Below are 14486 nucleotides of genomic sequence, written 5' to 3'. Positions count from 1 at the left end.
GCTCATAGGGAAGAGGGAAAAACTAGAATTTACGTATCTCACTTCTCATATTCCATTGTCAAGTTCTCAATCACAGAGACACACCCAACAGCAAAGCAGACTGGGAAGCATCACTACTAGGTGGGTGACCCTGTGACCGGTTAGAACTCTGGGGCATTGGTTACAGACAGGAAGAAGGGAAGGCTTGACTTTGAGAAAAAGTCAACAGCTTCTGCCTCAGTTTGCCCCTCTGGCCACTCCGGTATCCATGTGTACTCTTCTTCCCACTTGTAAAGGCCATTCCTCCCACCCCAAAGGAGACGTCATAGAGTCTCATTCAGTTCATACTCCCAGTCTAAAATCTAGGATTTCTCTGTGGTGTGCAGTAGTTCTTTACATTATAAAAGAATAGCCAAGTCCCTCTACTCCCTACCTCCCAAATGCAATAAAGGAGGTAAGGTAGGAAGCACAATACAAACTCCTGTTTGGAAAAGGGAAGAATGAGAAATATGGATGGTCACTAGTTCATAACAACAGTGAAATTCTGCTGAGCAGGAATTGCCGAGTCAGTATGCTGTTGGTTCAACTTTGGTTCTGTTGTGTAGAATCACCTGTCCATTTTCCTCCATGGTACTTGGCTTTGTCTTCTAGAAGATTCTTTCTTCATTTTCCTCCATAACCACATCTGCAGTGGGCATTGGAGAACATGCCCTTCTTGAGGCTGTACAGCTTTAGAACACCTTTCCTGCTGGTATAGATTTGGAGGTCAAGAAGTCATAGGCTTTTATAAGCCAAGCATGTGACAATACATGTCCCTCAAAAACTAAATTGACTTCTGGTTTGCTTCCAGTCAGTTCCAGGTAAAAGTATCCACGACCAAAGATCTTCTTTGGGTCATGGATTTTAATTAGCAGACTGAATTATAGTTACTGGCTTCTCTTTTTGGCCCATCCCTTTCTCCCTCATTTTCATAATGACTTCCTTGAGGTGATTCCCTAAATCTGATCTTTGTAAATAAGCGGACTCGCTTGTCTGCCCAAGAATACTAAACTGCAGACGTTCATAGATGCCCTGAGAGAGACTCCTGTCTCCTGCTTTTGGGGTACAGTAGCATTGACTTTTCCAGCCCTATGGGGTCCCAAATTGTTGAAATCTCAATAGATTTATGTTGCCAAATTTAGAACACATGACCCTTAGTAGGCTGTATTTTATTCCATTTTTCCTTGTAAACCAGCCAGTTCTTCCTTGTTTTTATCTTACTCTTGTAGTAGCTCACTAAAAGCACACAAGGGGCAGTCAGCACACACCAGCATTCTATTTCCAACTGCTTCCCCTTAAAGCTACAAATTCAGACGACACAGGGTCTAAAATTATTGAAGTTCTAGCAGATGTTTTGCTACAAGTGTAACAAGGGTTGCCAGCTTTCTAGTCTGCAATATCTATTTTCTCACCACCCTCCCCTTCCAGCAACAGAGCCAGTGTCTCGATATGGTTTTTGATACTGTAGTAACTCATTTCCAGGTATCGTTTTTGGCTTTTAGAGTATAGGCTACGTTGCTATAATGAAGAACAGACCCCTAATACCATGACACAGTAAGATAGAATTATAGCTTTTCCAGCATGGCAGTCATAGTAGTTCATTGTGGGTAGGTGGTTCTGTTCCACTGGTCATTCTTGGACCCGAGTCATTCAGTCTTACAGTATGTCATTTTCTAGAGTGTTGTCTTATCCACATGGTAGAAGCTGTCTCCCCATTACATTGTTATTTTCCAGCCTATAGGAAGAGGGAAAGACCTTGGCTCCATGGAATGTGAGCAGAGGTGGTATGTTCAACTTCCGGGATCTGGAACTTCCGGGATCTGGAAGTTGAACACACCACCTCTACTCACATTCCATTGACCAGTTCTTGGTTACTAGGCACACATAAATAGCAAGGGAATCTGGGAAATGTGGTCTTTAGCTGGGCATCCATGTGTCCATCTAAAATTTGGAAGGTTCTGTTACTAAAAGAAGAAGAGCGTGGCAGACTACCACTCACATAAAGTGAAAAATCTTCATCCAGTTCCCATATCTGTCCAAATCTCAGTAATCATAATTCATTTCTCATGTATTATCTCAAAGTGTGTGTGTGTGTGTATATACAAATACAAATGTATATTCATACTGTCTCCCTTTTCTTGCAAAAGATAGCATGTTATTCGTGTTGTTTTGCACCTAGCCTTTTTCATTCAACAGTATGAAAGATCTCATCAGTACGTTGAGAGTTTCTTCCTTGTTTTCAGCTGTGTCATATGCCTTGTATAGAATAATAGCATTTATCAAGTTCATTATTGATAGACATTTGGTTGTTTCCAGTCCATTTACTGCTACAAATGATGCTGCATTGAATATCATGCATTTCACACGTGAGGGGTATATTTGTATATTAAATTTTCCGAAATGAAATTGATGGCTTAAAGGATATATGTATATATCATCTTAATAGATCCTGTCAAATTGCTTCCCATAGAGGTTGTGCCATTTGCATGCCCAGTAGTAATGCAAGAGAATGTCTGTTTCATCACAACATTGCCAACACAAAAATGAAAGTTTGGGAGTTTGGACATTCTAACCTGATGGATAAAATAACCGTATATCAGTATAGTTTTAATTTTTATTTTTCTTATAAGTGAGGTTGAGCACCTTTGTATGTGTTTGAGTCATTTGTATTTCTTTTTCTGTGAACCATTTCTAGCCTTTGCTACATTTTGTTGTTTAGCTTTTCTTAATTTTTTTTTTTTTTGAGATGGAGTTTGGCTCTCATTGCCCAGACTGGAGTGCAACGGTGTGATCTCGGCTCACTGCAACCTCCACCTCCCGGGTTCAAGCGATTCTCCTGCCTCGGCCTCCCGAGTAGCTGGGATTACAGGCATGTGCCACCACGCCTGGCAAATTCTGTATTTTTAGTAGAGATGGGGTTTCTCCATGTTGGTCAGGGTGGTCTCTTAACTCCCAGCCTCATGTGATCTCCCCAGCTCGGCCTCCCAAAGTGCTGGGATTACAGGCATGAACCACCGCGCCCGGCCTTTTCTTATTAATTTCTAGGAGTTTGTACAATAGGGAAATTTTTTCTTTGTTATATAAATTGAAAACTTACATAACACTTTATCATTTGTCTTTTAACATTACCTTCTTGTCATATAGGTGTTTTTCTTTGAATTCATTCGTCTTTTTATGGCTTCTAGATTTTGAGTCATAGCTAGAAAGGTTTTACGGCTTGGTGATTAAAGACGGCTATAGGTAACAGAAGAGACTTGTATGACAGTATGAGGAAAAGAAGGAAGCACAGTTAGATAAGCTCAGGTCTAGGTTAGGATAATACTTGAATACGGCAGCCGCTTTTACATGAATTCACTAGTCTTCATTTCTGCAGCACTTAATCTGTGTTTTGTATTTCTTCTGACTTCTGATGTTCCAAACCTATTTTTGCCCTCAGTATCTCTAAAGAGTCTTTTAACGATTATTTCTTATGAATCAGAAGATATTGGAGAACTATTTCATAATTTTAAAAATTAAATTAGAAAAGGCAAGAGGGACTGTTATTGAATAAACAGACCTATGACTCATAACCACATTTTACCTTGCTCAGATCTCGATCCAAACCAACTGTGAAATAGCGTTTGGGGGACAGTGGCTATATTTTGAATGTGGACTGGATATTTATATTAAGGCATTATTATTGTTGGGTGAGATAATGGCATGGCGATTATGTGTTAGTTATTTAAACAGATTTTATCAGTTGGAGATGCCTTACAAAGCATTTATCAATGAAATGTTATGAGGTGGGATTTTCTTTAAGACATTCTAGGAAAAAAGTGGTGATGGTAGGGTATAGGGTATAAGTATAACCATATGGATCAAATATGATTGAAGCTAGATGACAAATACATCCAGAGGTAGAGGTTGCAGTGAGCTGAGATCGCGCCACTGCACTCCAGCCTGGGCAACAGAGCGAGACTCCGTCTCCAAAAGGGAAAGAAAGAAAAAGGATTATTGAGGTCATTCAGTATGTAAATTTTGTAACTTGGTAGATTAACCTTTACGGTGTATCATGAATTATAGTCCTCAATATTATTGTGGTTTCACAGCATTTCAATATATAGATACATCACAATTTATTTAACTGTTTCACTGTTATTGGGGTTTTAGGGTGTTCCTTATTTTTTTCACCACCGTGCACATCAGCATCCTTATGAGTAAATGACTGTTCACATCTAGAAATAGTTCTTTAGGCCACAATCCGAGAAGGGGAATCATTGGATCAGAGGATATATACAATGTACAATTTAATACAAGCTGTAAGTTATGCTTCATAAGGTGGTGCCATTGTATCCCTGCACCAGCAGTAGAAAATGGGGGTGCTTATTTTTCTGCATTTGCAAAGCCAGGAACTAGGAGTCCATTTGTTCAGACAGATATATACATATACACACACATACACACATATATACACATACGTAAATACACACACACACACACACACATAGATATATATGTTTTTGAGACAGTCTTGCTCTGCCACCCAGGCTGGATGCAGTGGTGTGATCTTGGTCCACTGAAACCTTCACCTCCTGGGTTCAAGCAATTCTTGTGCCTCAACTCCCCAGTAGCTGAGATTTTTAGTAGAGACAGGTTTCACCATGTTGGCCAGGCTGGTCTGGAACTTCCGGCCCCAAGCGATCCACCCACCTCACCCTCCCAAAGTGCTGGGATTATAGGCATGAGCCACCATGCCCAGCCTGTTCAGACCAATAATTAACACACCAGAGTGATGAAGTGTAATTGTCGCACGAAGGCATCTCTGATTCTGATTGTGGATGAATTATTGCCGGTGTGGTAGGGACAGGCAGGGTCAGTTGCATTGGGCATCTGCATGGCCACATATGGCTGTGTTTTATCAGTGAAGGAGCTGTGGGCTTAAGGAGAATTCCAGTGTCTCTGGCCCAGCAGCCTATGGCTTCAGATTAATAATACATATTGAGCCAGTTGTTCTCTAGTTTTTACAGTGTCACGGCTCTTGGATGGTTTCCATAGGTGGTTTGGCATACGTTTCAGTGTGGTGGTTTCTCGCTTTCTGCATTCTTGTAGGTAAGTTTACCAGGAAGGGCTCCTTTGACATCATCTTTGAAGACTAACTTATCCAGCACTCTGAGCCTTGTTTCAGTACTTTTCGGTCTTTCTTGATATTGTAGTTTGACAATCTTGTTTGTTGCAAAATCTGTAGTGTGTTTAAATTTTGAGGCTTTCATACAACAGTTGCTTAACATTCATCCAGGAACTGCCAATTTATGTTTGTGTCTATGTTCAGATTCCATATTATTGCCTTGTTCTGTCCCATCAGTCAGTAATATCTGAGGCAGTCAAAGCACAGAATCCTCATATTAGTTCTTTGTCTAAAGGACTGTAACTTTTGTACCGAACTTTTCTTTAGAATCGTGATTCAAGTATACGGTTTAATGTAGTTAAACAGAAAAGGCAATTGAGCAGAAATCAGCAAACAATAAACCTAGAAAATGAAAAAATATTACCTTGACACAGCCCCCTTTAACACAGAAAATATAGTAGTATTAAAAATACAATGAAATGATTCTCAGTTTTAGGGAAATTTGATCCTAATGAAATACCTTTGAATGAAAAAATATAAATTACCCCTGACACAGCCCCCTTTAACACAGAAAAATACAGTATTAAAATATAACAAAATATTCTCAGTGTTCTTTTTAGGGAAATTCCATCCTAATAAAAACACCTTTGAACATAATTGCCTTTTGTGATTTTTCTGTGAATCAAACTTTGATCAGTTTCACCAACTTCCCTAAAAAGTATCTGAAATTGCCATCTTCTCAGAATTGTCAGACACAGCTTAGACCATGGGTTTCCTGTCTAGCTCATGAACATTTGTAAAAGTGAGCTAAATGATTATAAGCACCCTCCTCCCAACTAGTTATTTGTTATAGGAGGACTACCTCCTTGTCAAAACTTAAAATGCATAGAAGCCCTGAAATTGGAGCTATCATCCATCTTGTATTAGTAATCATTATATGAATATAGTGATTTTTTTTTCCTTTTTAAAATATAAATTTGTCTGAAGGTCTGTTGTCATCACTTTGACATGAGAGCTGTAAGTCACTGTGGAGTGGAGATGGTTGGAGAATGGAAGGCTATAGCTGGTTGATGAAATCTTGACTCTGAACAGTTGGTGTCATAGTTTGGGGTAATCCACTGTGGCAGTTTGCAGAGGCAGTGCGGCAGCGGGGAATGCCTGTTTTTAATCACCGCTGTTCCAGGGCCAACCATAATTAGGGATGTTTCCCTTGCTCAGTGAAGCTGTATTTTGCTTTTTGTTCATTGATTGATGGAAATTGTAGGACACTGAGAAAATAACGATGGGCTAAGAGGGTTTTGGTGCCTTTTATTCCCCCCTCAATTAGGGCTTTTCCGGGCCTACATAACAAAGTGCCAAAAACTGGGTGGCTTGAAACAGCAGAAACATAGTGTCTCACAGTTCTAGAGGCTGGAAGTCCAAAGTCAAGGTCTCAGCAGTGTGGGTTCCCTTTGGGGCTGTGAGGGAGAATCCGTTCCAGGCCTCTCCCCCAGCTGCTGGTGGACGCTGGCAATCTTTGGGGTTCCTTGGCTTGTAGATGCATCATCCCAGTCTCTTGTCTTCATGTTCACCCGCTGTTTGCTGTGTGTGTGTGTCTCTGTGTCCAAAAGTCCCCTTTCTATAAGGACAGCATTCATACTGGACCAGGGCCGGCTCCAGTAACTTCATTTTAACTCGATTACCTATGTAAAGATGCTATCCAAATAAGTTCCCATTCTGAGTGAGGTGCTGGGGCCCCATCTTTTTTGTGGGGACAAAATTCAACCTATAACACCCCCATTAAACATACTGACAAACAGTCCTCACAGTGCTCCTGAGCTCCACTGGGGGGCAGGATTCTCCACTCTCCAAATGGCCCAGGGTGCTGCCTTCTGGGTTCTGGGGTCTGGGGTCAGCCAGCAGGGCCAGCCACAGCCAGGCTCTGTGACTCGAGCCAGTGGGGCGGGCAGAGAAGAGATTCTGATGCTTTTTATTTCTTTATTATTATACTTAATGCAGAAATTATGAGCCCTGGTGATATCCAATAATAATTGTTTTCTCTTATTTGAGACATTGGGGGTAAGCTTCTCTGTATTCTTCCATAACAACAAAGCAAGCAGGCAAGCATGAGTTCTCTAAACAAAGAGCGGCTTTAAGCAGGGAATTTTAGGCTTTCAAGCTGGCCCTTCACACAGGAAACAGCCATTCTCTGGGAAGTGGCACCCAGTCTCCGGCGTACCTTGCTCAAGAACAATAGACATTAGTCATAGTCTGTTAATTCTGTCTGTTTCCCATGAGAAAAAGAATGTGTTCCATGGTGCTGTCAGGGAGTTTCAGGCCCATGTTTGAACTTTTCCTAAGCATCTTCTGTAGCATTAAAGGAGGTGACCTGAGCAGCCTCCAAATGGGGATCTTTGGAGTATGTCAGGGCCTTTGCCCCCGAGCGTTGCAGCCCTTGAGGTGGGTGGGGGGTAGGAGTGGTAGCAGAGCTGTGACCAGGGCTGTTCTCACTGTGTGTGTGTGTGTGTGTGTGTGTGTGTGTATGCATGCATGTATGCATGTATGTGTTTTTCTGCAGGCACCAGCTGGAGATGCCAGGACATTACTCTCATCTGGCCGCCTTCTATGAGGACAAAAAGGGGGTGCTCCATGCTGGTCCCGGCAGAGGCAGCAGCCTGCCCCCTGTCTACTGGCTGCCTTCCATCCACCGATACATGTACCCTGAGATGAAGGTGAGGTTAGCCCTGCTTTTCTTACGCGATACTGGATCTGTATCTGGGAATAGTAGCTGTTGATTAATTTTTAATGAATACAAAATTTATGTCTTTGGATCATACAAAATATCTACTTTTGATAGAGTTGCAACATAAGCATTTGGTTTGTTTAAAAGGTAAAGCAAGTTATCTTAATATGCTTTCTAGACACTTCTGTAATCATAGTATAAAGGCGTGATAGGCCAGTCGTGAAAAGATGGATTTAATTCTGTTGATTGCTTCTGCTATTTTAACACCAGACATTTGAACTAAAGATGAAGAGTTTGATGAATAAGTATGACATTTCTTAGTGAATATACTTTTGATGTTACGTCATTTTGTATTTGTTTCTGACGTACTTTGGCTTTGGTACCAGAATATGCCTATTTACAGTTAGCAAAGCACCCAGCGAAGCGTTAGGTGTTGGAAGGGTGCAAATATGACTAAGAACATGAATCTCCTCTTTCTCTTTCTTCTCTGTCCTCTGTGGTTGGCCACAGGGTGTTTCTATGGAAACCTAGGACTCCCCTGGTAGAGGAATTATGCCAAGAGTCCAAGGGAGAACTCTGGGAAGATGCCTTAGGAGAGGATGTGGTCCCTGAGTATTTGGCTAGGTGGAAAGTGAGGAATGCTGATTCCAGAACCAGGAAAGGTGTGAGCAGCAGTGAGAACCATGGTCTGTCACTTTCTTAGCACTTTCTGGGAGTTACGCATTGTGCCAGCTATTTATCTATACCTGTTGCAGCATTCTCTAAAATAAAAGTAAATGTTTTTTTAATCCTTGTTTTCCAGCGAAAGCAACCGAAGCTTATAAAGGGCTAGTGACTTGCTTTAGGTCTTATAGCTAATAGGAGTTAGAGCCAAGGTTTAAACAGAGGTCTAGTGCCACAGCCAGTGCATGTGTCCTGCCCCACTTTATTGTGTTTGCAGAGATGTGGACACGGAAAAATGCAAGCCAAGTTCATGGGACAGGAGCAAACTAGTTTGGCTGGGATTAAGTCAGCTGGCATGAGGGAAATGATTGTAGAACTAGGCTGAAATTAGATTGTAGAGAGCCTTAAATAGTAGACCTTGGAACTTGAATCCTAATAAGTACCAATTAGGGACTTACCGGGAAAAGAGACCATGCTAGGTATTTCAAACTAATTTAATACAGGAAATCAGTAATATAGGAGTTGGAAGGCTGAAGGAGTAAAAAAGGAATAGGTAACCAATATATTAGTAATCATAGACAATAGCCTGACTAATGCCCTGTATTAGTCATCTATTGCTGTGGAACAAATTATCCCCAAATTAATGTTTTAAAACAGTAAATATTTATTATTTCACAGCTTCTGTAAGTCAGGAATCCCAGCATGGCTTAACCAGATTCTCTGTGTCATGATCTCTCATGAGATGGTATCAGCCAGGGTTAGGGGATCATCTGAAAGTTTGACTGGGGAGGTGTCCACCGCTAAGATCATGTGGGTGTTGGCAGGATTGAATTTCTTGAGGACTGTTTTGAACTGAAGGCCTCAGTACCTTGCTGGCTGTTAGTTGGGGGCTCCCCTCAGTTCTTAGCCATGTGGGTCTCTCCACTATGCGAGCTTGCTTTATCTAAGCCAGTAAGAGAGTGTACTAGCAGGATGGAAGTCAGATCCCTTTGTAACCTAATCATGGAAGTGACAGCCCTGCAATGTCACCATTATTTTCTTAGAAGCAAATTAAGAGGACGAGGGGATCGCATAAGGCCATAAATACCAAGAGGTGGGTATCACTGGGGACTGTCTTAGAGGCTGCCTTCCACCCTCCCCTAGGGCTGGGGTAACAAAGCAAGAGAAGCAGAATGATCAAAACTGTGGGAGCCTGCAGGAGGGGTCCCTGCACAGCCAGTACTCAGATCACTGAGGGAGGCACTGCGCATCTATGCTGGGACCTCTCAGGAGGTGTGGCTGCACCTGTGCTGTGCATGCTGAGGAAAGCTGGAGACTGGAGTCATGGGTGTCTTCTGCTGCTGGAGAAATACTAGCTGGAGGAAGAAGCTGAAGAGATTTCCTTCTGCCTTTCAATCTACAATCCTTGCTCTCCATTGAAGAACTCTAACAGGAAGCCAATTGGCGTGTGAGTTTAGGAATTGTCCTTTACAGGTTTCCCAAGCCCATGGTATAGGCTGAGAGACAATCATTAAGAAATGGTCAGAGGGCCATTGGAGGTACTCTGGGCTTACACTGACCTGAGTCCTGTTCTCTTTCTGTCTGCTCATAACTGAGACCCATTTTTTCCTTCAGAGTCAAATTTCTGTTGGAATTATCTCCAAATCCACAGGGAGGTGACCTGCATGTGACCCAAATGCACTCATATTCTTCCCCATAAGAATCCAGAGATGAGGGACTAAGAACAAAGAAAACTGCCCATGCTTTTGAGGACAGCTCATTAACATAACTGTTAGACCCTAGGAGATGCAGGGAAGAGGGTACTGTCATGTTTGCAGGTACAAATGTGGAGTGTCTTCTTTTTACAAAACAGTATGTCAGCACATCAAAATAAAAAACATGGCCAGGCATGGTGGCTCACGCCTGTAATCCCAGCACTTAGGGAGGCCAAGGCGGGCAGCTCACTTGAGGTCAAGAGTTTGAGACCAGCCTGGCCAACATGGTGAAATCCTGTCTCTACTAAAAATACAAAAATTAGCCAGGCGTGGTGGTGGGCACCTGTAATCCCACATACTCGGGAGGCTGAGGCAGGAGAATTGCTTGAACCTGGGAGGCAGAAGTTGCAGCGAGCCAACATCGCACCACTGCACTCCAGCCTGGATGACAGAGTGAGACTTCTCTAAATAAATAAACAAACAAATAAATAAAACATACGTGGCTTTTGTTTCAGCAACCTTACTCCTCAGGATCTATCTACCAGAATGATGTATGTGGAACAATATTTAATTCAACATTGTTCACAGTGGTAGAAAACTAGAAGGCCTATGTATTGAAAGGCCTGTGGTGAATAGTGAATTAGAGCATAAGAAGATGACATGGAAGGACCACCAGATCTCATTTGTGTGAGAATAGCAAGGTGCAGAAAACTCATCATCCCTTGGTATCTGCAGGGCCTTGGTTCTAGGCGACCTGCCTCAGATACCCAAATCTGCAGATGCTTAAGTCCCCATATAATAGGATGTAGTCTGTGCGTATACAGATACTCCTCAACTTACTGTGGGTTTACACCCCCATAAGCCCATTGTAAGTTGAAAACATTGTAAGTCAAAAGTGCATTTAATGCTGGCAACGCAGCCGACAGTCCCTGACTTACGATGGGTCCACTTAATGTATGATTTGTCAACTTTATGATGGTGTGGAAGCAATGCGCATTCAGTAGAAACCATAATCCCATCAAAGTCTTAAGGAGCTTCTTGACTTACCATGGGGCTACCTCCTAATAAACCCATCATACAGTTGAAAACTTGGTAAGTTGAATCATGGTAAATCAGGGACCTTCTGTGCTTTAAATCATCTCTAGATTACTTATAATACCTCATACAATGGAAATGCTATGCACATAGTTGTTATACTGTGTTGTTTTTTTACATATATTTATTATTGTTATTCTTTATTTTTCCAAAATTTTTTATCTGCATGCAGTTGGTTGAATCTGAGGATATGGTATCGGGATACAGAGGGCCGGCCGGCTGTACATGTGATACGATTACACTGTTGTTAAACAGTCACAGTCTCTAGATAGACACACACACATACACACCCAGACGTACACATGGAAAGTATTGATGGGTGTATACAAGTTTATTAAGATATGTATTCCCTGGGATGAGGTAAAGTATGGGATGGGGTAGGGCAAGGCTTACATGTATAAAAAAGGCAGGGCCAGGAAAAAATGACGACACTTAAATAGCATGTATGTCCCAGCACTTTGGGAGGCCGAGGCAGGCGGATCACAAGGTCAGGAGATCGAGACCATCCTGGCTAACAGTGAAACCCCGTCTCTACTAAAAAAGACAAAAATATTAGCCAGGCATGGTGGTGGGTGCCTGTAGTCCCAGCTACTCGGGAGGCTGAGGCAGGAGAATGGTGTGAACCCTGGAGGCGGAGCTTGCAGTGAGCCGAGATCGCACCACTGCATTCCAGCCTGGGCAACAGAGCGAGACTCCGTCTCAAAAAAAAAAAAAAAAAAAGCATGTATGATATAATACTTGTCATGGATGGAAAATAATGTAATATATCTTTCAGTTTTTATTGAAATATAACATTTTATAGGAATAAGTTCAAAAATAGTATATATGATTATCATGTATGGAAAATAATGTATATATATTAAGCTTTTTATTGAAACATAAAACTTTATAGAAGTTCAAAAATCATATGTATATAATTCAATGAATTTTTACAACATGAACACACATATAAAGAAAAACTTTAGTCTGGGCACAGTGGCTTATGCCTGTAATCCCAGCACTTTGGGAGACCAAGGCGGGTGGATCATGAGATCAGGAATTCGAAACCAGCCTAGCCAACGTGGTGAAACCCCATCTCTCCTAAAAATGCAAAAATTAGCTAGGCATGGTGGCGCACGCCTGTAATTCCAACTACTTGGGAGGATGAGGCAGGATAATTGTTTGAACCCGGGAGGCAGAGGTTGCAGTGAGCCGAGATAGCACCACTGCACTCCCACTCCAGCCTGGGCCAGAGGGCAAGACTCCCTCTCAAAAAAAAAAAAAAAAAAACTTTAAAGAAGTAGACTTTTAACGTAGGAGTCAGATATAGGACTGTTTCAGAGGGAAAGAAAATAAACTGGAAAGGAAGCAGAGGGAAGAGGAAGACCTCTCTGAGAGATCCAGATGTGGCTGCTAAATGCTCCCCTTAGGAACATGGGGGAGTGGGAGAGGGATATAGGGGAGGAGGGTTGGGCCCCAGCAGTGGAGGGTGTCCCTAGTGGCCGGCATGGGTCTTATCAGAGCCTGCTATGGAGACTGAGGTGACAGAGGTTAGGGAGTAAAAAGAAATTGGAGTGAAAAGAGGATGGAGTATGGACTTGAAAGGTTGGAGGGAAAACATGAAGGTACACACTGGAGACATCAAGGAAAGAGAGATCTCTGTAAAAGCTGCAGAGAAACAAGGCTGGAAAAGGGGAAAGAGATGTCAATGAAAGCAGGAGAAATTTCTGTTGCATGTGCAGTGAGCCTGGTAAAGTGAGGAGGGTGAGAAGTCTCTAGAGCTGACTCTTTTAGAAGAGGTGGTCCTATGGGCAGTGCTTCCTGGCATGGGCCTGGGCACAGGACCTGAACTACTTGCAGGTCCCAAGAAGGGCCATGTTCCCTCTTACCTGCAGGCCTTTGTATGTGAACACCTTCCCTCAGATTCATCTGTTTGTTTAGTTTGTTTTGTTTGTTTTGAGACGGAGTCTTGTATTGTCGCCCAGGCTGGAGTGCAGTGGCACAATCTCAACTGACTGCAACTTCTGCCTCCCAGGTTCCAGCGATTCTTCTGCCTCAGCCTCCCAAGTAGCTGGGATTACAGACACGTGACACCACACCTAGCTAATTTTTTGTATTTTTAGTAGAGATGGGGTATGTTGACCAGGCTGGTCTTGAACTCCTGACCTTGTGATCTGCCCACCTCAGCCTCCCAAAGTGCTGGGATTCAGGCGTGAGCCACAGCGCCCAGCCTCAGATTCATCTTTATGTCAAAGCTTCAACATCACTTCCCCCAGGAAGTCTTTTCTGTCTCTCCTGGAGTGGGGTGAGGCACCCTCTGGTTTGCTCCACCAACCCCCATTCTTCTCCTATCACGGCTCCCATCAGGCTATATTTTAAATGCTTGTTTACCTGTTTCTCCCACTAACCTATAAAATATACGCCGGGCGAGCCCTGCCGGGCCTCCATGTGGTGGAAGAACAAGTGGGACGCCTGAAGATAACCAGTGGGAAAGCTGGGAGGAACCGGGGTATGCTTTGGCGCCCTTTCCTATCTGGTTGCTGTTAAGACTTTGATGAGAGATAGTGATTGGAGGGATGCAACCAGCCTTGGTCACTTGGTGCCTCTCCTCCTCATGATTTGGGATGTGGTGGCAGAGGAGTAGGCATGGGTGGCAAATGGCATGCTCAGCGCAGGGTTGCCTTTATCCTGGCGTGGGGTAGGGGAATGGTATCAGTGCAGGAGTGATGCCTTGGAAAGGGATATCCTCTCCAGGTACTGCAGATGCAGCTTTGGAGGGCCCAAGACAGCCCTGGCCTGGACAGGCAGAGTGCAGAGGCCGCCCTGAGGCTCGGGTGTAGGTGCCCCCGAAGGCTGGTAGTTGTTAAACCCTAGCAGGCAGCCTGGGAGTCGCTGCCTCTCTCAGAAGTGCTCTTGCCTGCCTCCCTGATGGGTGATGAGCTCTTACTTCTGGCACTTTGGCATGGAAGTGACCTTTCACAAAGCTTACAAGGCCTGGGGTTTGAAGCCTTTCTGTCCTAAAAATAGCCTTGGCTGTTTTTATGTGCTATTTCATGTTTTGTCTCAGGTGGTCCTTATAACCCTACAAGGTAGGTGATAATTCCGTAGTTCATAGTTAAAAATAGTAAACTGAAAACATTAGCTAACTTTCCCCAGATCTCCCTGTTAGTAAATGGCAGGGTCAGGTTTGGAATTCAGCTCTTCCTGGGAT

At 43.0% G+C, this 14486-nt stretch overlaps 1 protein-coding gene across 1 annotated transcript in view; it reads left to right on the top strand.

The window, feature by feature from the left end:
- The window catches only part of DENND11 (DENN domain containing 11), a 44238-nt gene that overhangs the window by 19622 nt on the left and 10130 nt on the right, over positions 1-14486 (top strand). The window contains exon 4 of the mRNA XM_023184981.3: positions 7680-7833. Within this exon, the coding sequence (XP_023040749.1) occupies positions 7680-7833 (154 nt within the window). The remainder of the gene's footprint in view (positions 1-7679; positions 7834-14486) is intronic.

Source organism: Piliocolobus tephrosceles, chromosome 8 (genome assembly GCF_002776525.5).
Source record: "Piliocolobus tephrosceles isolate RC106 chromosome 8, ASM277652v3, whole genome shotgun sequence".
Lineage (NCBI taxonomy): Eukaryota > Metazoa > Chordata > Mammalia > Primates > Cercopithecidae > Piliocolobus > Piliocolobus tephrosceles.
Note: the sequence above shows the minus strand (reverse complement) of the source record. Positions and strands in the feature narration are given on the sequence as shown.